The following is a 24,869-nucleotide window of genomic DNA, read 5'->3' as shown; positions in this document are numbered from 1 at the left end:
GGGGGGGGACAGTGCTGGGGGGGTGCTGAGCACCTCCAGGTGCTCCTTTTGGGCACTGCTGGCTTCTGTCTCCATGGGAGGTGGCACCCAGGGGCTGGGCAGTGGCACCCAGGGAAGGGAGAGGACGAGGAGGCGACACCGGTAACGCCGCTGCCGGTTTATTCCTGCAGCCTGGAGCTTCAGCTACAAAAAAAAAACAAACAAAAACCCAAAGGATGAGGTGCAGACAGTTCCCAGGACAGCCAAAAAAACAGCCCCACCCTGGCAGCAGGGAGGGACCGGCCCCCAAACAGCCTCCAGCAGCTCCTCCGCTCCGTGGGGAAGGTGGGAAGGGGACTGGGAGAACAGGGGGGATATTTTGGGATAATCCCAGCCCCAGTCTCTGCTTGTGGGCAGTCCTTGGCTTGCACAAGAGCTGGGAAAAGAAGAGCCAGAGCAGTCCTGGCAGCCTTGCTGGTCCTGTTGTCCCCGGAGGGGTGACAAAGAGGGGCCTCAGGCGAAGATGGTCTCCTCCCGCCGCTTCTTGGTGAGGATGGTGCCTGGCTTGTGCTGGGCATCGGGGTGGTTTGCCAGCTCGGGGGGGCACGAGGACACAGGGCTCTCCAGGATGGCCTGTTTGAGGTCGTAGAACACCGTGGAGTCCTCTTTGGTGAGGAAGGTGATGGCCACACCACTCTTCCCTGCTCTGCCCGTCCGCCCAATGCGGTGGATGTAATCTGGGGGAGGAAAGGAAGGGCTCAGTGTGGGCAGTGCCAGGGCTGGGCACTCCTTGCAGCACCCCCTGCACTCCCAGCACCAGGGCTGGGCACCCCACAACCTCCTGCGTGTGTCAGCACTGAGGCTGGGCACCCCACACAGCACCAGTACCAGGGCCAAGTACCACCAGTACCCAGGCTGGGCATCTACAGTGCCCCCCAGTACCAGGACCAGACACCCCCTGCACTCCCAGCACCAGGGCTGGGCACCTCACAGCCCCCTGGGAGTGGCAGCACCAGGGGTGGGCACCCCCCATCCCCAAGAACCAATGCCAGGACCCCCTACATCCCCCTGACAGAGGCAGCACTGAGGCTGGGCACCCCCCACAGCCTCAGCACAGGGGCTGGGCACCCCCCACAGCCTCAGCACCAGGGCTGGGCACCTCTGCAACCCAAAAACCAGGGCTGGGCACCCCTGCAACCCCCTTGGTGAGGGCAGTACCAGGGCCAGCACACCCAGCACCAAAGCTGGGCGATGTCACAGCCTCTTCAGTGTGGCAGCACCAGGGTTGAGCAACCCCCCAAAGCCCCTCCAGTGCAGGTAACACCAGGGCTAAGCACCCCCAGCATGGGCAGCACACCCCCAGTGGCCCCCTCAGTGCCCCCCAGGCTCACCCTCGATGTTCTTGGCCATGTCGTAGTTGACCACCATGGAGACGTCGTGGATGTCGATGCCACGTCCGGCCACGTCCGTGGCCACCAGGATGTCCTTGGCCCCGGCCTTGAGGTTGGAGAGGGCGAACTCTCGCTGCTCCTGGCCCTTCCCACCGTGCAGGGTGCAGGCGTTGTACTGTGGGAACAGGAGGGGTCAACGGGGGGCACATCAGGGGGTCCCCGTGTGGGGATGAGGGGGACAGGGCTCAGGGTGACCCCCTCCCAGCCCAGCCTCACCCCCATCTTCTCCAGGGACTTGGCCAGCACATCGCAGCCCTTCTTCTGGTTGACGAAGATGATGATGGGCGGGTCGAAGCCCTGCTCCAGGATGGCCAAGAGCTTCTTCCTGCGGAGCAGAAAGAGGAGGAGACAGTTGGGCAAAGAAATGCTGAAGCATGCCACAGTGTCCTCTTCACCCTCCAAGCCCCAGGCCACCCCCAAATCCGTGCTCCCCACCTCTTCTCGGACTCGGACATGAGGAAAACCTTCTGCTCCACCCTCTCGTGGGGTTTGCCGGCGGAGCCGATGTAGACCACGGCCGGGCGCCGCAGGTAACTGCGGGCCAGGCGCTCCACTGCTGGTGGCATGGTGGCTGTGAACATGACAGTCTGCAAGGCAACGGGGCAGGGACAGCCTGTCAGGTGGCAGTGTCTCCTTGTGAAGAAGGAATGACCCCGGTGGGGCAGGGAACATCACCCCCAAGGAGCAGGAACATCCTCAGTGAGGCAGGAATGTGCTCCCATGGAGCAGGAACATCCCTCAGTGAAGTAGGAACAACCCCAGTGGGGCAGGATTGTCCCCCATGGAGCAGAAACAACCCCCAGTGAGGTAGGAATGACCCTAGAAGGGTAGGAATGACCCTAGAAGGGTAGGAATGAGCTCCCATGGAGCAGGAACATCCCCCAGTGAAGCAGGAATGATCCCAGCGAGGCAGGAATGTCCCCCATGGAGCAGAACTTCCCCCACAGGGCAAAAATGTCCCCTTGTGGAGCAGCAATGACCCCTCACAGGGCAGGAACATCCACTGTGAGGCAGGAACATTCCTCCACAGAGCAGAAACGTGACTCCCATTCCCTCAACCCCTTCCCCAAAAGCCCAAATCATCTCTCCTCAACACACAGGAGCCCTCCTAAGCACCCCCACCTGTCTGTACTTGTGCTTCCCAGACTCAAAGTTGGCCAACATCTTCTCGGGGTCCTCAGCCTCATCAGTGTCAGGTTTCTGGTTGGTGACAGGCATGTGCTCCAGGATCTTCTGCACGTCAGGCTCGAAGCCCATGTCGATCATGCGATCGGCCTCGTCCAGCACCACGTAGGTGCAGCGGCTCAGCACCAGGTACCGGTTCTCCAGCACGTCGATGAGCCTGCCCGGCGTGGCAATGACGATCTGGGGGGAGCCAGGGGGGGTTGGTGGGAGCAGCCCAAGGCTGAGCTGCCCCCCTGAGACCCCCCAAAATCCCCCCGCTCACCTCGCAGCCCATGCGGAGGCGGAAGCCCTGGTCCTCGCGGGAGATGCCGCCGATCACGGCCACGGTGCGGATGCCCAGGGGTTTCCCAAATTTGATGGTTTCCTCCTCAATCTGCTGGGCCAGTTCACGGGTGGGGGCCAGGATGATGGCGTAGGGCCCCTGGTCTGACTCCTCGATGCTGCAGCATGGCAGGAGATGGTTGTGTCATCCACAGTGCCACATGTGTGCCCTGCAGTGTCACCCTATCTCCTCCACCATGTCACCCTGTAACCCTGCCTCAATCCCCTGACAGCATCACCTTGTCACCCCATCCTGTCACCTCCACAATGCTACATCTGCACTGCCACCCCATGCCCTCCACCCTGTAACCCTGCCTCAATCCCCTGATGCTGTCACCCTTTCATCTCCAGTGTCACCCTGTCCTGATCCATCTGCAATGTCACCCTGCCACCCCATCCTGTCACCTCCACAGTCCTGACCCCTCTGCAGTGTCACCCCGCCACTCCACCATGTCACCCTGCCTCAATCCCCTGACAGTGTCACCCTGTCCCCTCCACAGTCCTGACCCCTGTGCAGTGTCCCCCTGCCACTCCACCCCGTCCCAGGGGCAGTGTCCCCGCGGCGCACCGGTCGATTTTGGGCAGGGTGGTGATCCACACGAGCAGCGGGATCAGGAACGCCGCCGTCTTGCCGCTGCCGGTCTCGGCCACGCCGATGATGTCCCGGTTCTGCAGCCCGATGGGGATGGCCTGGCGCTGGATCGGGGTCGGCTCCTGCCAGGGGGAGCAGGTTGGGAGCAGAACTTGCCCTGTTCCCCCTCTCCAAATCCCTGACCACCCCTTTTTCCCCCTCCCCAGCTCCCCTTCTCCGTGCCCACCTTGTATCCACACTTGTCAATGACCTCCAGGATGTGGGGGGGCAGGGAGGAATCCTTCCAGGAGCGGATGGGATTCGGGATCTTGCCCCCCTTGGTGGTGATGCTGTAATCCTCACGGAAGATGCGCCAGTCCCTGTCTGTCATCTCGTCCAGCTTCTTCTGGGACCAGTGGCGGTCATCCCAGCGCTGCTTGGCCTCCTTCTTCCGCAGCTTCCGCAGCCGCGCCCTGCCGGACGGAGGGGAGGGATGGGGAGAGGGAAAAGGGAATGGGAAAAGGGAGAGGGAATGGGAAAGGGGAGAGGGAAAGGGGAATGGAGGAAAGGGAGACGAAAAAGGGAATGGGGGAAAGGAATGGGGAAAGGAGAGGGATGGGGAAAGAGGGATGAGGGAAAAGGGAATGGAGAAAAGGGAGAGGGATGGGGAGAGGGAAAGGGGAATGGAGAAAAGGGAGAGGGAAAGGGGGATGGAGAAAAGGGAGAGGGAAAGGGGGATGGAGAAAAGGGAGAGGGATGGGGAGAGGGAAAAGGGAATGGGGGAAAGGGAGAGGGAAAGGGGAAAGAGGGATGGGGAAAAAGGGATGAGAGAAAAGGGGATGAGGGAAAGTGAGATGTGGAAAAGGGAAAGGGGAGAAGGATGGTGAAAGTCAGATGGGAAAAAGGGGATAGGGAAAAAAGAATAAAGGAAAAGGGAATGAGGGAAAGGGGGACGAGGGAAAAGAAAATGGAGAAAAGGGAGAGGGAAATGGGGATGGGGAAAAGGGAAAGCAGGATGGGGAAAAGAGGATAGGTAAAGGGAAATGAGGGCAGAGGGAATGGGGAAAAGGGGATAGGTAAAAGGAAATGAGGGAAAAGGGAATGGGGAAAAGGGAATGGGGAAAAGGGAATGGGGAAAAGAGGAAAGCATGATGGGGAGAAAGAGATAGGAAATGGGAGATGAGGGAAAAGGGAATGGGGAAAGTGGGATGGGGAAAGGAGAATAAAGGAAAAGGAAATGGGTGAAATGGGAGACGGAAAGGGAATGGGAGAAATGGGGATGAGAACAGGGCAAGGAAAGGGAAGACAAAAGGGAGTGAGGAAGGTGAGGAAGGGGAAGGAAAAAGTGGATAGGGCTCACCCTGTCCCTCTAGAACCCTTCTGCCAATTTCCTGCAGGAGCCCAGCTCCACATCCCAACCAAGCCAAGCCAGCCACGACCCCACACACCCCTCAGCACCCTCCCAGCTCCCCCAAAACCTCACTCCTCCTGCTCCTTCTCCTCCAGCGTCCTCCTCTTCTCCATCAGGTCCCCGTAGAACCGCGACTGCTCCCGTTTCTGCTGCTTCAGGTCGATGCCGGCGATGAAGCCACGGCCCAGCAGCTGCACCTGGTGCCTCTCCTTGTACCTGGAGCAGGATGGGAGCGTCAGGAGCAGGCCTTGCACCCTGCAGGGACACCCCCAGCCCTAGGGGCACCCCAGCACTCACAGGGGGTTGTAGTCGATGGACGTGTCCTCCGACGCGTCCCACTCGAACACGAACTTGCGGTCGTTGAGGTGCCGCGTGCGCCGCCGCTTCTTCACCCCCCCCAGGTACCGCTCCTGCAGGACCCCAGGCTCAGTGGGACCCCTCATCTTCCCCCCAGCCCCCCTGGACCAGCCCCCAGCCCCACCTTGATGGCGTGGAGCTCTTTGCTTTTATCCTTCTCCTCCCGGATCTTCTGCCTGCCCTCCTCGTCCTCGGTGCCGTTGGTCTCCCGCTCCATGCGCTCGCGGCGCTCCCGGCGCTCGCGCTCCTGGGGGTCTTCTGGGGAGCAGGGGAAGGGGCTCAGAGCCAGCACCCACCCCTAGGGCTGGGTGAGGGGCTCCAGGGATGAATTCTTACCCAGCATCTTCCTGCCCATCTCCTGGAATTGTTTCCTTTTCTTCCTCTCCTCCTCCAGCAGCCGCTGCCGCTCCTCCACCTCCTGCTGCCGCCTCCGCAGGGCCTCGGCCTCCCGCTCCGCCTTGGACAGGAACTTGGGCTGGCATGGGAGAGAGGCAACGTCACACTGGGCCTGCCTGCCACCCTCTGTGCTGCTGGGGTACCCTCAGCCTTCTCTGTTCCTTTCTGGAGCCCTCCAGGCCTCCTCTCTTCCTCCTGTCTATCTCTGGATCACTCAGATCTCTCCACTCCCTGCCAGGGTTCTCTCTGCTCCCTCCCCGTGTCCCCCAGCCCTCCTTTCCCTCCTAGGGTCCCTCTGTGCCTCTCACACTTCCCTGTTCCCTCCCAAGGTCCTTCTGCTCTCTCCTGGGGGTCCACCAGGCCTTCCCTCTCCCTCCCCTGTCTCCACAGCCCCCCATGTGCCCTCCCAAGTCCCCCAGCCCTCCCTGCTCCATCCCATGATCCCTCCTGGTGTCCCCTGGCACTTCCTGCTTCCTTCTGGGGTCCCTCTGCATCCCCAAGTTTCTCAGCCCTCCCTTGTTCCCCCCTGGGTCCCCCACAAACATCCACACCCCCAGCAGAGGGAAGAGGCTCCTGTTGCTTCTCCTACCTTGGCTTCTGCCTCCTCTTCTGCCTTCTTCTTTGCCAGCAGCTCCTCCAAGGACAGCGGCTGAGCCTGCAAGTGAGGCCAGATGTCAGCACCACTCCTGGGGACCTGAATCCCCTGGAACCCCTCCCCAGGGACCTGAATCCCCTGGAATCCCTTCCCAGGGACCTGAATCCCCTGGAACCCCTCCCCAGGGACCTGAATCCCCTGAAGCCACTCGTGGGGATCTGAATCCCCTGGAACCCCTCCCCAAGGACCTGGATCCCCCCTGGAATCCCTCCCCAAGGACCTGGATCCCCCTGGAACCCCTCCCCAGGGACCTGAATCCCCTGGAGCCACTCGTGGGGACCTGAATCCCCTGGAACCCCTCCCCAAGGACCTGAATCCCCTGGAGCCACTCCTTGGCAGCTGAATCCCCTAGAATGACTCCCCAGGGACCTGAATCCCCCTGGAGCCACTCCTATCCAAGCCCCATCCACCCCCTCTTCACCTTCTCCTTCTTCAGGGCATTTTCCTCCTCTTCCTCTGCTTTCCGTGCCTCCCGATCCTTCCGAGACTTGGAGTCCTTCCCCCTGCCCGGGGACAAACTTCCAAGGAAAACAGCACCAGGAATAAGACACCAAGCACAGCCCTGGGGGATACCCAAGCTCCAGGAGGTTTAGGGGAGAGCAGGAACCCCTCAAAAAAGGTGACAGGACCCACCTGGACCGCTTGCGGTCCTTGTCCCGCCGGTGCCCATCCTTGTCCCGGTCCCGCTCCTTCTTGCCGCGGTCCCGCTCCCGCTCCTTGTGCCGCCGATCCCTGTGGGACAGGGGGGTCCACAGCCCCACGGTGGGGGGTCACAGCACGGCCCCCACAGCCCTCACCCACCCTCTGTGGGGCCCTGCAGTGGTTTTGGTTCGTCAAGTTGAGATTTGGGTTGTTTTGAGACTTCCTGGCCAATGCAGCAGTGAGGGTGGTGGGCTCACTGCTCAGTCCCCAGTGCACTCAATTCCTGCTGTGAGGAAGGGTTAGGAGGAAGGCAAAGCAGGCTCAAAACTTTAAAAGGGAGCCTCTTTATACCCTCTTTAAAATACATAAATACCGATAATAAATTCTTTTATATTCTCTTTAAAAGGATAAAAAGAAAAACTTAGTAACTAAAATAAAAAGTAATAAGAATCAGAACAAAACCTTCACAACATTTCTCCTCCCCACAACCTTTTCTTTCCCATCAAAGCTCTTCCCAAACCCGGAGCCGCCTCACCTCTCGGTGGATTTGGAGCGGGATCGGGACCGGGAGCGGCTCCGCCTCCGCTCCCGGGACCGGTGGCGCTTCCGCTCCTTGGCCGGGGGGGAGCCCTTGCGGTCCCGCTCCCGCTCCCGGTCCCGCTCCGGGGAGCGAGAACGCTTCCTCTCCTCCTTCACCGGGGATGCATCCCGATCCTTCTTGTCGGCCACTTCTCCGGCCATCTGTGGGGAGGGGGACACCGGGAGGGTCGCGGGGGGCACCGGGAGGGAACTTGGGGTGTAGGGCGGGGGGACCCAGGAGGGAGAGAGAAGGGTTGTGAGATACAGGGGGGCCACAGAGGGACCCCAAGAAGGAGTGGGGAGGTCCAAGAGACCACCAGGAGGAAATGGGGAGAGGCCAAAGGAGCCGGGGAGGGAACAGAGAGACGCCGGGAAGAAGCAGGGAGAGCTGGGGGACCCTGGGATGAGCGAAAAGGGAACCCTCGGGAGGGAGAGAGGACCCCGGGAGAGGGCAAAGAGACCCTCAGGAGGGACAGGTGAACCCGGGGAGAGCGAAAAGGGACCCTCGGGAGGGAGAGAGGAACGCGGGGAGAGGGCAAAGGGACCCTCGGGAGGGAGAGAGGAACGCGGGGAGAGGGCAAAGGGACCCTCGGGAGGGAGAGAGGAACGCGGGGAGAGGGCAAAGAGACCCTCAGGAGGGGGGAAATCTTAAAGGGACCCTGAGAAGGGAGAGGGGACCCGGGGTGAGCGCAAAGAGACCTTCAGGAGGGACAGGGGAATGCGGGGAGAGGGCAAAGGGACCCTCGGGAGGGAGAGGGGAACGCGGGGAGAGGGCAAAGAGACCCTCAAGAGGGGGGAAATATTAAAGGGACCCTGAGAAGGGAGAGGGGACCCGGGGTGAGCGCAAAGGGACCCTCGGGAGGGAGAGGGGAACGCGGGGAGAGGGCAAAGGGACCCTCAGGAGGGACAGAGGAATGCGGGGAGAGGGCAAAGGGACCCTCAGGAGGGAGGGGGAGGCCTGGGGGACCCCCGAGAGGACACAGAGGGACCCCAGGAAAGAGCGGGAAGGGTTGGAGAGCCCCGAGGAGAGAAGGCAGAGGGAAGAGAGGACCCCGAGAGGGCACAGGGAGCCCCGGGGGTGGGTGCGGGGAGCCCTGAGGGACCCCGGAAAGGCTCCGGGAGGCCCGGGGGACGCGGCGCAACGGCGCTCCAGGCCCTGCCGCTGGTGCCCAGCACCGGGGCTCTGCCCGGGGCCGCGGCACCAGGGCTCTGCAGCCTCTGTGCCCCTCGCTGGCTCCCTGCAGTGGCCCCCGCTCGCTCCCGCCGCTCCCCGCTCACCGCCGCAGCCCCGGGCTCAGCGCCGCCGCTCCGCCGCCATGTCTGCCGGGCCCGCGGGGCACGCCGGGACGGCGCGGGACTACAGCTCCCGGCAGCCCTCGCGGCATTGGACTACAACTCCCGGCGCCCTCCGCGCTCTCCCGGCGCCCCTGAGCGGGCGCAGTACCTCCGCGCCCCGTGATCCTTCCGCCGCGCGGCAATTCCCCCCGCCCCACGGCAAAGAGTCCCCCGGGACGGTGTCCCCGTGTCCCTGAGCCCCCCACAGCCCGCAGGGACCTCCTTCTTACCCAGATGAGGCCCCTGAGGACGTGTCCCCACAGCCCAGAGCACCCCAAAGCCTTTAGGGACCCTCCCGAGTCAGTGTCCCCCATGTCCCTGCACACCCCAAATCCCACGGGGACCCCCCCAGGTCAGCGGCCCCACAGCCCCGTGCACCCCAAACTCACCAGGGACCCCAAGAGCAGCGTCTCTGAAGGAGCCCCACCCCCCATTCACAAGATCGGGGGGTCCCAGGCAGAGTCTGGGGGCAGAAGAGGTGGGGGGGACCCTTTTGGCACCCCCAAAAGACCCCAAAGCAGGGGTGACAGCTCAGCCCCACAGCAGTGTCGCCATCAGCAGTGACACCGACACATCCCAAAACTCCCAAGAGCCTCCAAAAGCCAGGATCCATCCCCAAAACACAGGGCCAGGCAGGGCTGCACATAGGTAGGTGTTATATTTCTGATAATAAATAAGCTTTTTAATAACACTGACATGGAACAGAGACACCCCCCCTCCCCCAAAATACAGTCCATAAAACAGCCCCCCTCCCCCCTCCCCAACCCACAGGGTCCCCCGGGGCCAAGCAGCAGATGAGGGATGGGGGGAAGGGGGAGAGAACAGGATGAGGCCATGGATGATGTGCACCCCAAAGCCCACAGGGACCCCCGGGACGGCGTCCCCGTGTCCCCCAAAGCCCACAGGGACCGTCCCAGGTGGCATCCCTGAGGGTCTGAGCACCCCAAACCCCCTGGGGATGATGCTCCTGGGGCTCTGAGCACCCCAAACCCCCCGGGGACCCCCCTGGGTTGATGTCCCCAGGGTCCTGAGCACCCCAAACCCCACAAGGACCACCCCAGGTGATGTTCCTGAGGGTCTGAACACCCCAAACCTCACAGGGACCCCCCTGGGTTGATCTCTCTGAGGGTCTGAGCTCCCCAAACCCCACAGGGTTGATGTCCCAAGGCCCCCCAAACCTCCCAGGGCTGCCCCTGAGGTTGATGCCCCCAGGGTTTTGTGACCCCAAACTCCCCCAGGGTTGATGTCCTTGAGGGTCTGAGCACCCCAAACCCCCCGGGGTTGATATTCCTGGGGGTCTGAGCACCCCAAACCCTCCAGGGACCCCTCTGGATTGATGCCCCCAGGGTTTTGTGACCCCAAAAGCCCAAGGGTTGATGTCCCCAGGGTCCTGTACACCCCAAACCTCACAGGGACCCCCCTGGGTTGATCTCTCTGAGGGTCTGAGCTCCCCAAACCCCTCTGGGTCGATGTCCCCAGGGTCCTGTACACCCCAAACCTCACAGGGACCATCCCAGGTGACATCCCTGAGGGTCTGAGCACCCCAAACCCCACAGGGTCGATGTCCCCAGGGTTTTGTGACCCCAAACTCCCCCAGGGTTGATGTCCTTGAGGGTCTGAGCACCCCAAATCCCACAGGGACCCCCCCAGGATGATGTCCCCAGGGTCCTGTGTGCCCCAAACCGCACAAGGACCATCCCAGGTGACATCCTTGAGGGTCTGAGACCCCAAATCCCCCAGGGACCCCCTCAGGGTTGATGTCCCTGAGGGTCTGAGCACCCCAAACCCCTCTGTGTTGATGTCCTCAGGGTCCTGTGTGCCCCAAACCCCCCAGGGACCCCCTCAGGGTTGGGAACCGGGTGAAAACACCCCCCAGACCCCCCTCCCACGGGGGCAGCCCCCCAGGCTGTGGGGCTGGCAGGGCGATGGTGCCATTCCAGGGCATCACCCCTTTATCGGGGGGGACCCCCCGAGCCCTGCCCAGCCCCCCCACCCCATTCCGGGGGGGGGCTCCCAAAGCTGGGTGTGTGTGACATGGAGGGGGGGGAAGGGGGGGTCGTTCCCTTCCCCCCTTCACATGACGGAGCAGCTTTTTGCTTTTTCCTTCTTGAAGGTGGAGGAGATGAGCTCGGAGCGGCTGGGGAGGTGCAGGAGCCGCTTGGAGAGGCTGCGGGGGGGGCTGCGGGGCGGCTGCGGGGGGGCTCTGCTCAGGCAGAGGCCGGACACGGTCCGGAAGATGCTGTGCACGCTCTTCTCCGAGGTGAAAGCCGAGCACTCCAGGTAAGCCTCGGCTCCCAGCTGCCGGGCGGCCGCACAGCCCTGCGGGACAGCGCGGCGTGAGCGGCGGGGAGCCGCCGGGACGGCCCGAGATATCCCGGGACGGCCCGAGATATACCGGGACAGCACGGGGTGAGCGGCAGGAACACACCGGGACGGCCCGAGATATCCCGGGACAGCCCGAGATATCCCGGGACAGCACGGCATGAGCGGCAGGGAGCCGCCGGGACTGCCCGAGATATCGCGGGACAGCATGAGATATACCGGGACAGCATGAGATATACCGGGACAGCATGAGATATACCGGGACAGCATGAGATATACCGGGACAGCATGAGATATACCGGGACAGCATGAGATATACCGGGACAGCACGGGGTGAGCGGCAGGAACCCACCGGGACAGCCCGAGATATCCCAGGACAGCCTGAGATATCCCAGGACAGCCTGAGATATCCTGGGACAGCACAGAGTGAGCGCCAGGAACCCACCGGGACAGCCCGAAATATACTGGGACAGCCCGAGATATCCCAGGACAGCATGGAGCGAGAGCCAGGAACCCACCGGGACACCCCCAAATCCACCCCCATAAACACTGGGACAGCCCAAAGTGAGCCCCACAAACCCATTGGGACAGCCCAAACACACCAGGATATCCTAAAGCGAGCCCCACAAACACCAGAACACCCCAAAATCCACCTCCACAAACACTGGGACAGCCCAAACCCACGGGGACACCCCCAAATCCACCCCCATAAACACTGGGACAGCCCAAACCCACCGGGACACCCCCAAACCCATCGGGATATCCTAAACTTAGCCCTGTGCAAACACCAGGACAGCCCAAACCCACTGGGATGTCCCAAAGTGAGCCCCAAAAACACCAGGACAGCCCCAAAGCCATCGGGACAGCCCAAAGTGAGCCCCAAAAACACTGGGACACCCAAAAATCACCCCCCAAACCACCAGGACCCCCCCAAACCCACCCCCACATCAGACCACTGGGACACCCCAAACTCCCTCCCCTGCAAACACCAGGACCCCCCCAAACCATATCAGACCACCGTGACATCCCAAAAATCACACCCACAATCACTGGGACACCCTAAATCCACCTCCAAAAACACTGGGACACCCCAAAAATCGCCCCCTGCAAACACCAGGATACCCCAAACCCGCTCCCCTGCAAACACCAGGATCCCACCAAACCCACCCCCCCATCAGACCACAGGGAAACCACAAAAATCACCCCCCAAACCACCGGGGACCCCCCCAAACCCACATCAGAACACTGGGACACCTGAAATCCACCCCCACAGCCACCAGGACACCTCAAACTGACCCCAAAAAATAATGGAACACCCCAAAAATCACCCCCTGCAAACACCAGGATACCCCAAACCCGCTCCCCTGCAAACACCAGGACCCCACCCCCAAACCAGACCACTAGAACACCCCAATCCCACCCCCCACAACCACTGGGCCCCCCCAAACCCAGGCAGGCCCCCCAGACCTGCTCGTAGGAGATGGGTGCCTGTTTCTGGTGCGAGAGCTCCAGCAGCGTGCTCAGGTCTGTCCTCAGGTCCGTCTTGCAGCCGATGAGCAGCACCCGCGTGTTGGGGCAATAATCCAGGATTTCTGTCTTCCACTGAGGGGGTCAGGGCACCTCTCAGGGACAGGGGGACCCCAAAAGCCTCTCCCTGTCACCCTACGGGGCTGCTGTGTCCGTGTGCCAGCCCTGACCACACAGAGACACCCCCAGGACAGAGTCCCCCTGTCCCTGAGGCCCCAAACCCCACAGAGATACCCCCAGGAACCCCCCAGACCCCACAGAGATACCCCCAGGAACCCCCCCAGACCCCACAGAGATACCCCCAGAACAGTGTCCCTGCATCCCTGAGTCCTCCAAACCCCACAGGGATACCCCCAGGAACCCCCCAACCCCACAAAGGCACCCCCAGGACATTGTCCCCCTGTCCCTGAGTCCCCCAAACCCCACAGATACCCCTAGACCCCACAGATACCCCCAGGACAGTGTCCCAACATCCCTGAGCCCCCCAAACCCCACAGGAATACCCCAGGAGCCCCCAAACCCCACGGGGACTCCCCTGTCTCAGTCTCCTTGTGTCCCTGAATCCCACAAGCCCCACGGGGACCCCCCAGGCTGGTGTCCCTGCATCCCTGAGCCCCCCAAACCCCACAGATACACCCAGACCCCACAGAGATACCCCCAGGACAGTGTCCCTGCATCTCTGAGCCCCCCAAACCCCACAGAGAGCCCCCAGGCCAAAGTCCCCACATCTCTGAGCCCCCCAAGCCCCCCAGGCTGGTGTCCCCACATCCCTGAGCCCCCAAAACCCTACCAGGGACACTCAGACCGGTATCTCCACATCCTTGAGCCCCCCAAACCCTGTCGGGGACACCGTCCGGGGGTCTGAGCCCCCTCCCCACCTTCTTGGCCGCGCTGTCGAGGGTCTCGGGCCGGCTGACGTCGAAGCAGAGCAGGACGGCGTCCGAGTCGCTGTAGCACAGGGGCCGCACGTTGTCATAGTAGGGAGAGCCTGGGGGGAAAAGGGGGGGTCACCGCTCAGCCCCCCCACCCCCGGGACACGGGAAAGGGGGTCTGGCAAAGGGACACAGCCCCCCGTCCTGCCCAGGGTGGGGGCACGGATCTAGAGACCCCCCAAGAGGGATACAACCCCCCAAAAACAGACACAGCCCCATTCCTGTCCTGAGTGGGGGCATGGCTCTAAAGACCCTCAAAAGGGACAGAGCCCCCCAAAATGGACAGAGCCCCTAAAACAGAGACAGCCCCCGTCCTGACTACAATGGGGGCATGGCTCTAGAGACCCCCAAAAGGCAGAGAGCTCCCCAAAGGGACAGAGCCCCCCAAAATGGACAGAGCCCCTAAAGCAGACACAGCCCCCCCGTCTTGACGGGGGTGGGGACACAGCTCTAGAGACCCCCAAAGGGGACACAGCCCCCCAAAAGGGAGAGAACCCCCCAAAACAGACACAGCCCCATTCCTGCCCGGGGTGGAGACACAACTCTAGAGACCCCCAAAAGGCAGAGAGCTCCCCAAAAGGGACAGAGCCCCCCAAAACGGACAGAGCCCCTAAAACAGAGACAGCCCCCGTCCTGACTACAATGGGGGCATGGCTCTAGAGACCCCCAAAAGGGATAGAACCCCCCAAAACAGACACAGCCCCATTCCTGCCCGGGGTGGAGACACAACTCTAGAGACCCCCAAAAGGCAGAGAGCTCCCCAAAAGGGACAGAGCCCCTAAAACAGACACAGCCCCCGTCCTGACTACAATGGGGGCATGGCTCTAGAGACCCCCAAAAGGGACAGAGGCCCCCCCAAAAGGGACACAGCCCCTAAAGGAGACACAGCCCCATTCCTGCCCAGGGTGGGGACACGGATCTAGAGACCCCAAAAGGTACACAGCCCACCCCCAAACAGACACAGCTCCCCTCCTGCTCAGGGTGGTGGCTCACAGTTCTAGAGACCCTCAAAAAGCATGGAGCCCTCCAAAACAGACACAGCCCCATTCCTGCCCAGGGTGAGAACACAGCTCTAGAGACCCCCAAAAGGGACAGAGCCCCATTCCTGCTTGGGGTAGGGACAAAGGTGTAGGGACCCCAAAAGACACAGCCCCTCATCCGGTCTGGAGTGGGGCCATGGCTCTAGAGACCCCCAAGAGGGACAGAGCCCCCCCAAAACAGACACAGCTCCCCTCCTGCTCAGCATCTGGCCCACAGCTCTAGAGAACCCCAAGAAGGACACAGGGACACAGCTCCAGAGCCCCCCAAAAGGGACACAGCCCCTAAAGCAGACACAGCCCCATTCCTGCCCAGGGTGGGGACACAGCTCTAGAGACCCCCAAAAGGGACAGAGCCCCATTCCTGCTTGGGGTAGGGACCCCAAAAGACACAGCCCCTCATCCAGTCCGGAGTGGGGCCATGGCTCTAGAGACCCCCAAGAGGGACAGAGCCCCCCCAAAACAGACACAGCCCCTAAAACAGACACAGCCCCATTCCAGCCCAGGGTGGGGACACAGCTTAGAGACCCCCAAGAGGAACACAGCTCCCCAAATGGGACACAGCCCCTAAAACAGAGACAGCTCCCGTCCTGAGTAGAGTGGGGGCACGGCTCTAGAGACCCCCAAGAAGGCACAGAGCCCCCCAAAAGGGACACAGCCCCTAAAGCAGACACAGCCCCATTCCTGCCCAGGGTGGGGACACAGCTCTAGAGACCCCCAAAGGGGACACAGTCTCCCAAAAGGACACAGCCCCATTCCTGCCCGGGGTGGGGACACAGCTCCAAAGCCCCCCAAAAGGGACAGAGCCCCTAAAGCAGACACAGCCCCACTCCTGCCCGGGGGGGGGACACAGGTCTAGAGACCCCCAAAGGGACAGAGCCCCCCAATAGGGACACGGCCCCTAAAGCAGACACAGCCCCACTCCTGCCCGGGGGGGGGACACAGGTCTAGAGACCCCCAAAGGGACAGAGCCCCCCAAAAGGGACAGAGCCCCTAAAGCAGACACAGCCCCACTCCTGCCCGGGGTGGGGACACAGCTCTAGAGACCCCCAAAGGGACAGAGCCCCCCAATAGGGACACAGCCCCTAAAGCAGACACAGCCCCATTCCTACCCGGGGTGGGGACACAGCTCGAGACCCCCAAAATGGACACAGCCCCTAAAGCAGACACAGCCCCCTGGCCTGACTGGAGTGGGGGCACGGCTCTAGAGCCCCCCAAAACGGACGCAGCTCCCCAAAAGCCACAAAGCCCCCCAAAAGGGACACGCGAACACACAGCTCTAGAGCCCCCAAAAAGGCACAGAGCCCCCAAAACAGACACAGCTTCCCAAAAAGGACAGAGCCCCCCAAAACAGACACAGCTCCCCTCCTGCTCAGGGTGGTGCCTCGCAGCTCTAGAGAACCCCAAGAAGGACACAGGGGCACAGCTCTAGAGCCCCCCAAAAGCGACACAGCCCCCCCCCCGGGGCCGGGGAGAGCGGCACAGCTCTGGAACCCCCCCAAAACGCCACCTCCGTCCCCGCAGCCCATCCGCGTCGCATCGCGCCTTCGCCAGGCAGCGGGAAATGGAGCCCGCGGTGTTTATGTAACAACCCCCCCCCCCCCCCATTTTGGGGAGCCCCGGCAGCACCGAGGGGTGTCGGGGTAGGGGGGGGCAGCCGGAGGAGGGGGTGCCACACGCTGCCACCCCCTCGGGGACACGGAGCCACCAGCACCGCGCCAGGGAAAGGCAACACCGGGATGGGCCATAATCCGACACATTCACAGGCATCCAGGGTGGGGACCCCCCCAGCGGCGTGGGGGCCCCCCAACTCTTCGGGGTGCCCAGGGAAAGGCAACACCGGGATGGGCCATAATCCGACACATTCACAGGCATCCAGGGTGGGGACCCCCCCAGCGGTGTGGGGACCCCCCAAAAGAAAGGGGTTCAGCCTCCTGTGACCCCCCCAGCGTGGGGTGGGTTCCTGGGGAGCACCTGCGCCCCCACACCCATGGGTATGACCCTAAACCTGAAACCCCCCCCCCAGCGTGGCCACCAAGCTCGCTCCGCCGCCGCAGGGACCCCAACATTCCCCCGGTACCGGAGCCTCCGCCAGCCCCCCAAACATGCACCGCGCGTCTCCCCCCGGTACCGGAGGTGTCCCAGAGGCTCAGTTCCACCCGCTGCTCCTCGCTGGCCAGACACGCCGTGTAGTTCTCAAACACGGTGGGCACGTACGTCTGCAACGGCACCGGGAGCGTCAGCGCCCGGTCCCGCTTTACCGGCGCCCGCTGCCGGTTCCCGAGTGCCGCCCTGGGCTCACCTCTGGGTAGCAATCCTTGGCCAGCACTTGCAGCATGGCCGTCTTGCCGCACTGCACGTCACCCACCAGCACCAGCTTGCACCGGGCCGGTGCGGCCGGTGCCGGCCTCCGCTCCCGCATGGCGGCAGCGCGCACAGACCCACCGCGCTCGCACCCACCCACCGCCCTGCGCCCCGCCGCCGCAGCGCCCTTATATACCCCGCCGCCTGCAGGGCCCGCCCACGGCGGAGCCAGCCCGCCAATCAGCGCGGGGAATCCCGGAGCGCCGGCCAATAGCGGAGAGGGAGAAGCGGCGGGACACGCCCCGTGTGGGGGTGCGAGCGCGCTCCTGCCCGCCAGGGGGAGCCCGTGCGGGTCAGGGCGGAAGTGCCGCGGAGGCCCCGCCCCCGAGCGGCCGTTGCCGGGAGACCGGAGGGACGCGGAGCGGGGCCGGTACCGGAACGGTACCGGGGGAAAACGGGGGGAGGGAGACCCCCCCAAAGGCAGTGGGAAAGGGGCGGTGGATGCTGGGGGAGCGTGGGAGGGAGGGAGGGTGAGCTAGGAGGGCTCTGGAGACGGGGTTGGGCAGCGGGAAATGGGCCTTGGGGCCTGGGGATGGAGGTGGGAACGGGTCTGGGGGGTCCCTGCAAGGGGAGAGGGGGCAACAAGGGGTTGGTGGGGTCTGGGGGTACTCCTAAGTGGAGGGGCAAGGAGCCTGGGGAGGCAGATGGGGGTGGGCAGAAGGTTGTGGGGTGCACCATAGTGCGGGGGGCTGGGCAGGGGGAACGGGCCTTGCTGGGGGGCAGCGGAGGGGTCACCACGCACACCCCGACCCCTCCTGCCGTGTCCCCCTGCGCAGCCATGGCGGGTTCCCGTCTCACTGCCCCCACGGCGGCCGAGGCCGAGCTGCTGCTGCTGCAGAGACAAGCGCTGGCCGAGGAGGAGGCGGCCAAAGCCAAGCGGGAGCTGCTCACTCGCTTCCTGCAGGTCCAGAACCCCCCCGCAGCCCCCCTGACCCCTCCAAACTCCACCCCGCTTTTCCCCAGCCATCATCCCCCCACCAGGGCTGGGGCTGCCCCTGTTCTGCTGCACCCCCTGGTAGCAGAGGCAGCCCCAAGCCCACTCCTGCCCTTTTCCCACCTCCCACGGCCCCTCCACAGGAGAAATTGTCCCGGGAGGAGCAGAGCAGCAGGTGGGGTCTGCACAGGGTCCTGACGCTCTGGCGCTCGGCCCAGCGCAAGACCAAGGACCAGGAGCTGCGCCAGGACATCGAGATCCTCAGCCAGACCTTCACACGGGTCATGGACTGCAAGGACGGCGCCATTGAGGTGGCCCTGAGGGATGGCAGGGTGGAGTGGCATGCCAGGGGACATGTGTGACCCCCCCCAAAAACTCCCCAGGCGCTGGTGACGGAGCTGCAGGAAGCAGAGGAGCAGCAGAACCGAGCCCTGTGCAGCCACCTGGACCTCACAGACCAACTGCTGCACCTCCAGCGCTGCCGCCTGGGCTACTTGGAGCAAGGGTTCAGTGCCCAGGTGGGCGCCCTGAAGGCCGAGTTTGAGGCTGAGAGGTGTGGAATTTCAGGGGGGAGAAGGAGAACGGGGCAGCAGCGGCACTCATGGGGTGTCCTGGAGTGGAGCCGAGCCTCCCCTGGCCTCATGGGGAGCCCTGAAGTGTCTTTGTCAGGGGGGAAACCTCTTTGCCCTGCTTTGTGTCCCCACAGGAAGGCCATGCTGGAGCAGCAGGACTGGGAAAGCCGGGTCCTGCAGGACATGGCGCTGGCCATGGAGCAGGACCACGCCAGGAACGAGCAGGAGGCCTTGCTGAACTTCCAGAGCGCCCGGGACGACATCAAAAACAAGGCAAGGGGGCACAGGGGGTGGCACGGAGGGGCTGGCAGGGCTGGCAGGGGACGCCTGGCGGTGTGACCTGTGTGTCCCCAGAGCTGGCAGGATCAGCAGTACAGCAGGCTGCAGCTGGTGGCCAGGCTGGAGGGGCTGTGGGAGCAGATCCAGACAGCACGGAGGAGCTACACCCAGGCCACGGAGAAGAAGAAGGTGGAGTTTGAGGAGCTGAAGAGGAAGTGTGAGAAGACTTCCTGCGAGATTAACGTCCAGGCCAAGAGGCTGGAGAAGCTCCAGGTTTTGGCAGGGTGCTGGGTGGTCCTGGGAGTGGGGTCAGCCTCGTTTTCCTCACTCATTTTTCCATGGGATCATGGAATTGTTGAGGTTGGGAAAGCCCCTGAGAGCCATCAAGCCCAACGTGGCACTGGCAAGGAGGTGACAACAGGCCAGGCTAAGCAGGAGTCCCCCCAAGAGTTTGTGGAGCAGTGCCTGAGCCATGGAATCATGGAATTATTGAGGTTGGAAAGTCTCTAAGGCCATCAAGTCCAATTCTCTCAGCACTGCCAGGGCCACCACTAAACCACGTCCCCAGGGGCCACATCCACGTGGTTTCTGAGCACTTCCAGGGACTGTGCCTCCACCACCGCCCTGAACAGCCCATTCCAAAGCTGGCCCACCCTTTCCAAGAAGGAATTTTCCCCAACAGCCTCCCCGCTGTTTCACCAGGACATGGTTACGACCACTAGGGGCCAGATCGCGGCTCACCTGCGGAAGAACGAGGAGCAAACTCAGCGCATCCGGGACGATCGGGAACACGCCCTCCAGAAACTCCTGAAGCTCCGGGCTCAGATCACCCAGGCGGGGGCCACGGCTCACACCCACCTGGTCACGCTCACCTGCCAGTGCAGTGCCACCCTCAAGGTGCTGCAGCAGGTGGTGGAGAAGGTGAGTGGGGATGTCCCTGTGTCGCCCTGTGTCCTGCTGTCCCCTCCCACCTGCCCATCCCGGTGTTCCCCCCCTCCAGGCTCAGCGCATCCTACGCCTGGCTGAGATGTGCCGCAGGCTGGAGACGGAGGAGGAGAAGGTTCTGCCCTTCTACCCCTCCTCACTGGCCGAGTGGGAGCAGCAAAAAGTCCGCGACGTCCTGGATGAGACGGCCAGTGAGCCCCTGGCACGGGTGAGGTGGCACTGCCACAGTCCTCAGGGAACAAGGGCTGGCATTCAGCCCTGGGGATCCCCCAGCTGGTGTTTGGGCAGGCTGGAGACCCCAGACTCTCCCTGCTGCCTCCCCCCAGGTCATGAGGGACTACATGGGGCTGGAGAGGTTCTGGCAGCGTTTCAACAAGGCGAAGCTGGAGGAGAAGGGGCTGGAGAGGGCACGGGCAGCCCTGGCAGACAGGAACCAGGAGCTGAGGAGGCTCCTCCAGCAGTACCTGGCAGGGGCTACAGTCAAGCAGAAGGTGCCCAAAGACCCCCACCCACTCCTTGCCACCAAGCAAAAGCCTCACCCCCAGAAATGAGCCCCACGTTGTGGGGGAGCCACGCTCAGGGACGCTGGGCATGGTGCACCCCTAGAGCTTTTGGGGAGGGGTCAACTACCAGGACCCTTTTCCTGGCTCCAGCTGAGGCTCCCTGGCAGACCTGCCTGGTGTTTGGGGACTCAGGGACTGTCACTTCCTGGATATGCCTTAAAAGAGCAAAACTGCCTGAAAAATGTGCTCTGGGGTCTTATTTCTGGGATTTGTTGAGTCTGTAACCTCCTGCTCAGGTCTGACAGGACCCATCAAGGCCCTGGGGCAGGCAGGGAGGAGAGCTGAGGGGTGCACAGCCCCTTCCCACTGCCCTGTGCCCATCACTGTCTCAGGAAGAGCAGCCACAGATGCCGAGGGGAAGGTTTTATTTCTTTTTGGCTTTGTTCCTCTTCTCCTCCTTCTGCTTTTTCTTGGAGAGCTTGGGGCTGCTGGCCTTGCGGTACAGGTGGAACCCAATGAGCCCCAGCAGTGCTGGCACCAGCCCCAGGCACAGCAGTGGCACCACCTCGTTCACCACCTTCTGCCAGTAACTGGCCCGGGACAACCCCACCAGCTCCACCTCGAAGCGCAGCACGGCGTCACCTGCAAGGGGGGCACAGCCTGAGCGGGGACCCCACAGAGACCCCCAGGGGGACCCTGAGGGCTGCACTCACCTGGGATGGTTGGGGGGGAGCCCCGCTTGCCATAGGCTAAGTGAGGGGGAATGATGGCTCTGCGCTTCTCCCTGCCACAGTGAGAGTGTTGGTGCCACAAATGGTGCTGGGGACACTGTGGGGGGGGGGGACACTGCCCACCCTCATGTCCCCCATCCACACTTACCCCACACACATGTCCAGCAGACTCTGCTCCAGACCTGTAACACAGTGGGGTGAGGGTGGGTGGGGCTGGTCGGGGTTACCCTGGTGACCCCCCAGCCCTGCTCCCCCTGACCCCTCACTCACCAGGGATGACTTGGTGCTTGCCCAGCTCCACCTGCAGGGGGTCCCGGCTCAGAGAGGAGTCGATGATCCGGCCATCCTCCAGGCTGCCCTGTGGGGGGCACGGCCACGGTCACTGCCATGGTCACCCCTGGGTGGCACTTTCTCCATGTGGCTGCCAGCGTGTTCCCAGTGCTGTTCTGGTGCTGATCCCAGTCCCTGTGGCCCTTCTGTGCCACCCCTGTGCTGATCCCAATCCTTGTGCTGATCCCAGTCCCTGTGCCATCCCTGTGCCCATCCCAGTCCCTGTGCCATACCTGTGCCATCCCTGTGCTGATCCCAGCGCCTGTGTCACCCCTGGTCCCAGCCCCTGTGCCACCCCTGATCCCAGTCCCTGTGCCATCCCTGTGCTGATCCCAGCCCCTGTGCCACCCCTGATCCCAGTCCCTGTGCCATCCCTGTGCTGATCCCAGCCCCTGTGCCATCCCTGTGCTGATCCCAGCCCCTATGTCACCCCTGATCCCAGCCCCTGTGCCACCCCTGATCCCAGTCCCGGTACACTCCGTGCCCCTCTGGGACATCCTCCCCGCTCCCAGTCCCTGTGCCATCCCAAGGTAATCCTCGTGCTGATCCCAGTGCCAGCCATGCCCATCCTGGGGCTGTGCCAGCCCCAGTGTCACTCCTGTGCCACTCCAGGTGCCACCCAGAGCCCATCCTGGGGCTGTCCCCATGCCAGTCTCAGTGGCACCATGGCACCATCCCCTTATGCCCACCCCGCTACCACCCCTACACTCACTCCGGTTCCACCCCGGTACCGCCCCATTTCCCACCCTGGTACCACCCCCGGTACCGCCCCGGTGCCGGCCGAGCCCCCCCCTGCCGGTGCCGGTGCCGGTGCCCCCCGCCCCGCCCGCCGGAGCGCAGTGCTGACGTGTTCCTCCCGCCGCGCACCGTGTAGTGGATGTGCACCGTGTCCCCCGGCGCCGACAGCTCCGTGCAGCCCTCTGGGGGGGCCACCTGCAACGGGGAGCTCACGGGGAGCCCGGACGGGACCCCCTCCCCTCGGGGTCCGCGCAGCCCCCGCGCCCACGGGACCCCCGAGCGCGCCCCGAGAGCCGAACTCCCCGCCGGGCCCCCCCTGTCCTCGGTGCGCCGCCTTCTTCCGCCACAGCCCGGTCCTCCCGCCGCCCTCCCATCGCAGCCCGGTTCTCCCGGTGCCCCGTGGCTCCCCCCCCGCCGCAGCCCGGGCCTCCCGGTGCTTCCTCCCCCTCTCCGTGCCCAGGCCGGGCTCCCCGGTGCTCCCCGAGCGGCACCATCCCGCCGGTGCCCCGTGTCCCGCCGGTCCCTGCCGGTCCCGTCCCGGTCTCAGCTGCCTGCCCAACGGGGCCGCGTGGGTCCCCGGTGCCCGGTGCTTCCCGCGCAGCCCCGGTTCCCCCGTTTCCCCCGGGCTCACGATCGTTTCCAGCCGTAGCTCCCGGGCGCCGGTTTCGGTTTCGCTCTCGGCGGCGCGGGAGAGCGGCGGCGGCGGCAGCAGCAGTGCCAAAAAGAGCAGAGCGGCGGGGAACGGCATGGCCGGGCTGGCGGCGGAGGAACGGGGACCGGGACCGGGACCGCCCCCCACCTCGGGCCCCGCCCTCGGGACCGCCCCCACACCGAGACCGGCCCCGGCACGGGCACCGGCGTCTCCTCCGGGCTCCAGCGGAGTGGGGGGACAGAAGGATGCTCAGGACCGGCCGCTGCCTCGGTGCCCGGTGCCGCGCGGGCTCTGCGCTCCGTGGGGACCCCGGTGGGCACCTGAGTCCGCCCGTGCCCGGGACCGTCCCGGAGGCTTCGGCCCACACCGAGCGGGGGCTCCCGGTGAGGGTCGGGGAGGGGGTGAAACGGAGGGTCCGGGCGGGGGTCCGGGCCGGGGGACGCGTCCCAGGCACCGGTTGGGTGCAGCCCCCGGAGTCCTGGCGCCGCCGGTGCCAGCAGGCGGCAGCACAGCCCGGGGAAACCGGCACGCACCGGGGCCCGGGACCCCTCCCCGGGTCCAGAACCCTTGTGCAGCACCCCACGGGTCCAGGTCATTCCTTCTCCTGGCACCTCTGCAGCTCTTCCAGCCCCGGCAGTGCAGGACAAGGGAAACCGAGCCCCGAGCCCGGACTGGGGTCCCGCGGACCGGCTGGAGCCCGGTGGGACGGAACCCGCTCCAGAAACTCCGTCCCTGCGGACACCCAGCCCTTAGGGCAGAGCTGGGAACACAGAGAATCCCCCCGGTCCGGCGGGGTCACACCGGCACACGATGGGCAGCCGGGATTTCCCACCCCGTGCCCGCGGGGATGGCCTCGTTGGTGTCACCGGTGTCGCTCCGGGATGGTGACGACGTTGACGCCGGGTGCAGCTCCCGGACGACGGCATCGGCACGCCGGCCCCACCGGCGCACCCACATACCAGCCTCGGTTGCCGAGAGGTGGGGAAGCCGGGCTGGCGGCTGGGCCCGGGGCGCTAATGGGATTAGGGGCGCCGGGTCAGCCCTCGCCACACAAAGCCGTCGGTCCAGCCGGTGGGAACGCGTCGGTGCCGGCTCCGCTGCTCCCACCCACCGGGGAGCCCCGGTCATCCACAGTGAGCCCCCCGATGGAGCTCCCAGAGTCCCGGTCATCCTCACTGCGGCTCCCCCATGTCACCTCCACAGCCCCCAACCCACTGTGGGACACGGGTCACCTGCACTGCAGCACCCCCATGTCACCTCCATGGCCCCCAGACCACTGTGGGACACATGTCACCTGCACTGGAGCACCCCCATGTCACCTCCACAGCCCCCAGGACACTGGGGAGCCCTGGTCACCTGCACTGGAGCACCCCCATGTCACCTCCATGGCCCCCAGACCACTGTGGGACATGTGTCACCTGCACTGCAGCACACCCCCATGTCACCTCCATGGCCCCCAGACCACTGTGGGACATATGTCCCCTGCACTGGAGCACCCCCATGTCACCTCCACGGCCCCCAACCCACTGTGGGACACATGTCACCTGCACTGGAGCACCCCCATGTCACCTCCATGGCCCCCAGACCACTGTGGGACATGTGTCACCTGCACTGCAGCACACCCCCATGTCACCTCCATGGCCCTCAACCCACTGGGGAGCCCTGGTCACTCCCATTCTGGGCCCTGGTGCTGGTTCTGGTCACCCCATTTTGGGGTGCTGGGTCCTGGTCACCCCATTCTGGGCCCTGTTGCTGGCCCTGCAGCTCCCAGCCAGCAGGGAGCCTCCACCACAGCCCCCCAGTGTCACAGACACAGCCAAGAGCCCCCCAACCACCAATCCAGAGAGGACATGGGGATGGGATGGCAGTGCCAGCCCCAAATGCCACTCAGTCCCCCTTAATCCATGCGGGGGGGTGACATGAGGAAGGGGTGGCAGGGGGGGCCAAGTCCCACTCGCGCCCATCCCAGCGCTGGCACCGTCCCCACGCCCCAGCTGGGATTAGCACTAATGGGATTTACCATTTCATCCAATATTCCCCTAAAGATGAGCCTGGGAAGAGGGGGGGCCCCCTCACCCCCTGCCAGCCCCACCTCACACCCCCCAACACCCCCCCCCGCCC

At 64.1% G+C, this 24,869-nt stretch overlaps 4 protein-coding genes across 5 annotated transcripts; 1 reads left to right on the top strand and 3 right to left on the bottom strand.

Moving 5' to 3' along the window:
* Positions 1 to 142: 142 nt before the first annotated feature.
* On the bottom strand, positions 143 to 8,919 carry DDX23 (DEAD-box helicase 23). Of its 2 annotated transcripts, none has more exons than XM_041401260.1 (17): positions 8,826 to 8,919; positions 7,504 to 7,709; positions 6,960 to 7,058; positions 6,748 to 6,844; positions 6,261 to 6,326; positions 5,612 to 5,750; positions 5,400 to 5,530; positions 5,216 to 5,328; positions 4,991 to 5,134; positions 3,755 to 3,980; positions 3,505 to 3,650; positions 2,878 to 3,055; positions 2,553 to 2,795; positions 1,866 to 2,017; positions 1,647 to 1,755; positions 1,371 to 1,545; positions 143 to 716 (listed from the first exon to the last, which is right to left on the bottom strand). In XM_041401260.1, exons 2-17 carry the CDS (start codon positions 7,707 to 7,709, stop codon positions 493 to 495), a joined length of 2,448 nt encoding a protein of 815 aa, XP_041257194.1. In that variant the 5' UTR covers positions 8,826 to 8,919; the 3' UTR covers positions 143 to 492. The 2 variants fall into 2 exon arrangements, with proteins under 2 accessions (XP_041257194.1, XP_041257193.1); XM_041401259.1 differs by having other exon boundaries at positions 5,400 to 5,533; positions 8,826 to 8,918.
* A 604-nt stretch (positions 8,920 to 9,523) lies between these two features.
* Positions 9,524 to 17,164, bottom strand: RND1 (Rho family GTPase 1). Its single transcript, XM_041401263.1, has 5 exons — positions 17,003 to 17,164; positions 16,832 to 16,919; positions 13,610 to 13,719; positions 12,672 to 12,806; positions 9,524 to 11,201 (listed from the first exon to the last, which is right to left on the bottom strand). The coding sequence occupies exons 1-5, from the start codon at positions 17,120 to 17,122 to the stop codon at positions 10,956 to 10,958; spliced, it is 699 nt and encodes a 232-aa protein (XP_041257197.1). The 5' UTR covers positions 17,123 to 17,164; the 3' UTR covers positions 9,524 to 10,955.
* A 678-nt stretch (positions 17,165 to 17,842) lies between these two features.
* Positions 17,843 to 20,345, top strand: CCDC65 (coiled-coil domain containing 65). Its single transcript, XM_041401262.1, has 8 exons — positions 17,843 to 17,968; positions 18,142 to 18,309; positions 18,382 to 18,551; positions 18,705 to 18,843; positions 18,925 to 19,122; positions 19,552 to 19,770; positions 19,850 to 20,002; positions 20,121 to 20,345. Exons 1-8 carry the CDS (start codon positions 17,843 to 17,845, stop codon positions 20,343 to 20,345), a joined length of 1,398 nt encoding a protein of 465 aa, XP_041257196.1.
* Positions 20,346 to 20,707: 362 nt separating this feature from the next.
* On the bottom strand, positions 20,708 to 22,882 carry FKBP11 (FKBP prolyl isomerase 11). The gene is made up of 6 exons (XM_041401250.1): positions 22,728 to 22,882; positions 22,226 to 22,291; positions 21,299 to 21,386; positions 21,177 to 21,210; positions 21,011 to 21,081; positions 20,708 to 20,939 (listed from the first exon to the last, which is right to left on the bottom strand). The coding sequence occupies exons 1-6, from the start codon at positions 22,842 to 22,844 to the stop codon at positions 20,722 to 20,724; spliced, it is 594 nt and encodes a 197-aa protein (XP_041257184.1). The 5' UTR covers positions 22,845 to 22,882; the 3' UTR covers positions 20,708 to 20,721.
* Positions 22,883 to 24,869: the final 1,987 nt, after the last annotated feature.

Source organism: Onychostruthus taczanowskii, unplaced genomic scaffold, assembly GCF_017590055.1.
Source record: "Onychostruthus taczanowskii isolate IOZ18803 unplaced genomic scaffold, ASM1759005v1 scaffold188, whole genome shotgun sequence".
NCBI classification, from domain to species: domain Eukaryota; kingdom Metazoa; phylum Chordata; class Aves; order Passeriformes; family Passeridae; genus Onychostruthus; species Onychostruthus taczanowskii.
Note: the sequence above shows the minus strand (reverse complement) of the source record. Positions and strands in the feature narration are given on the sequence as shown.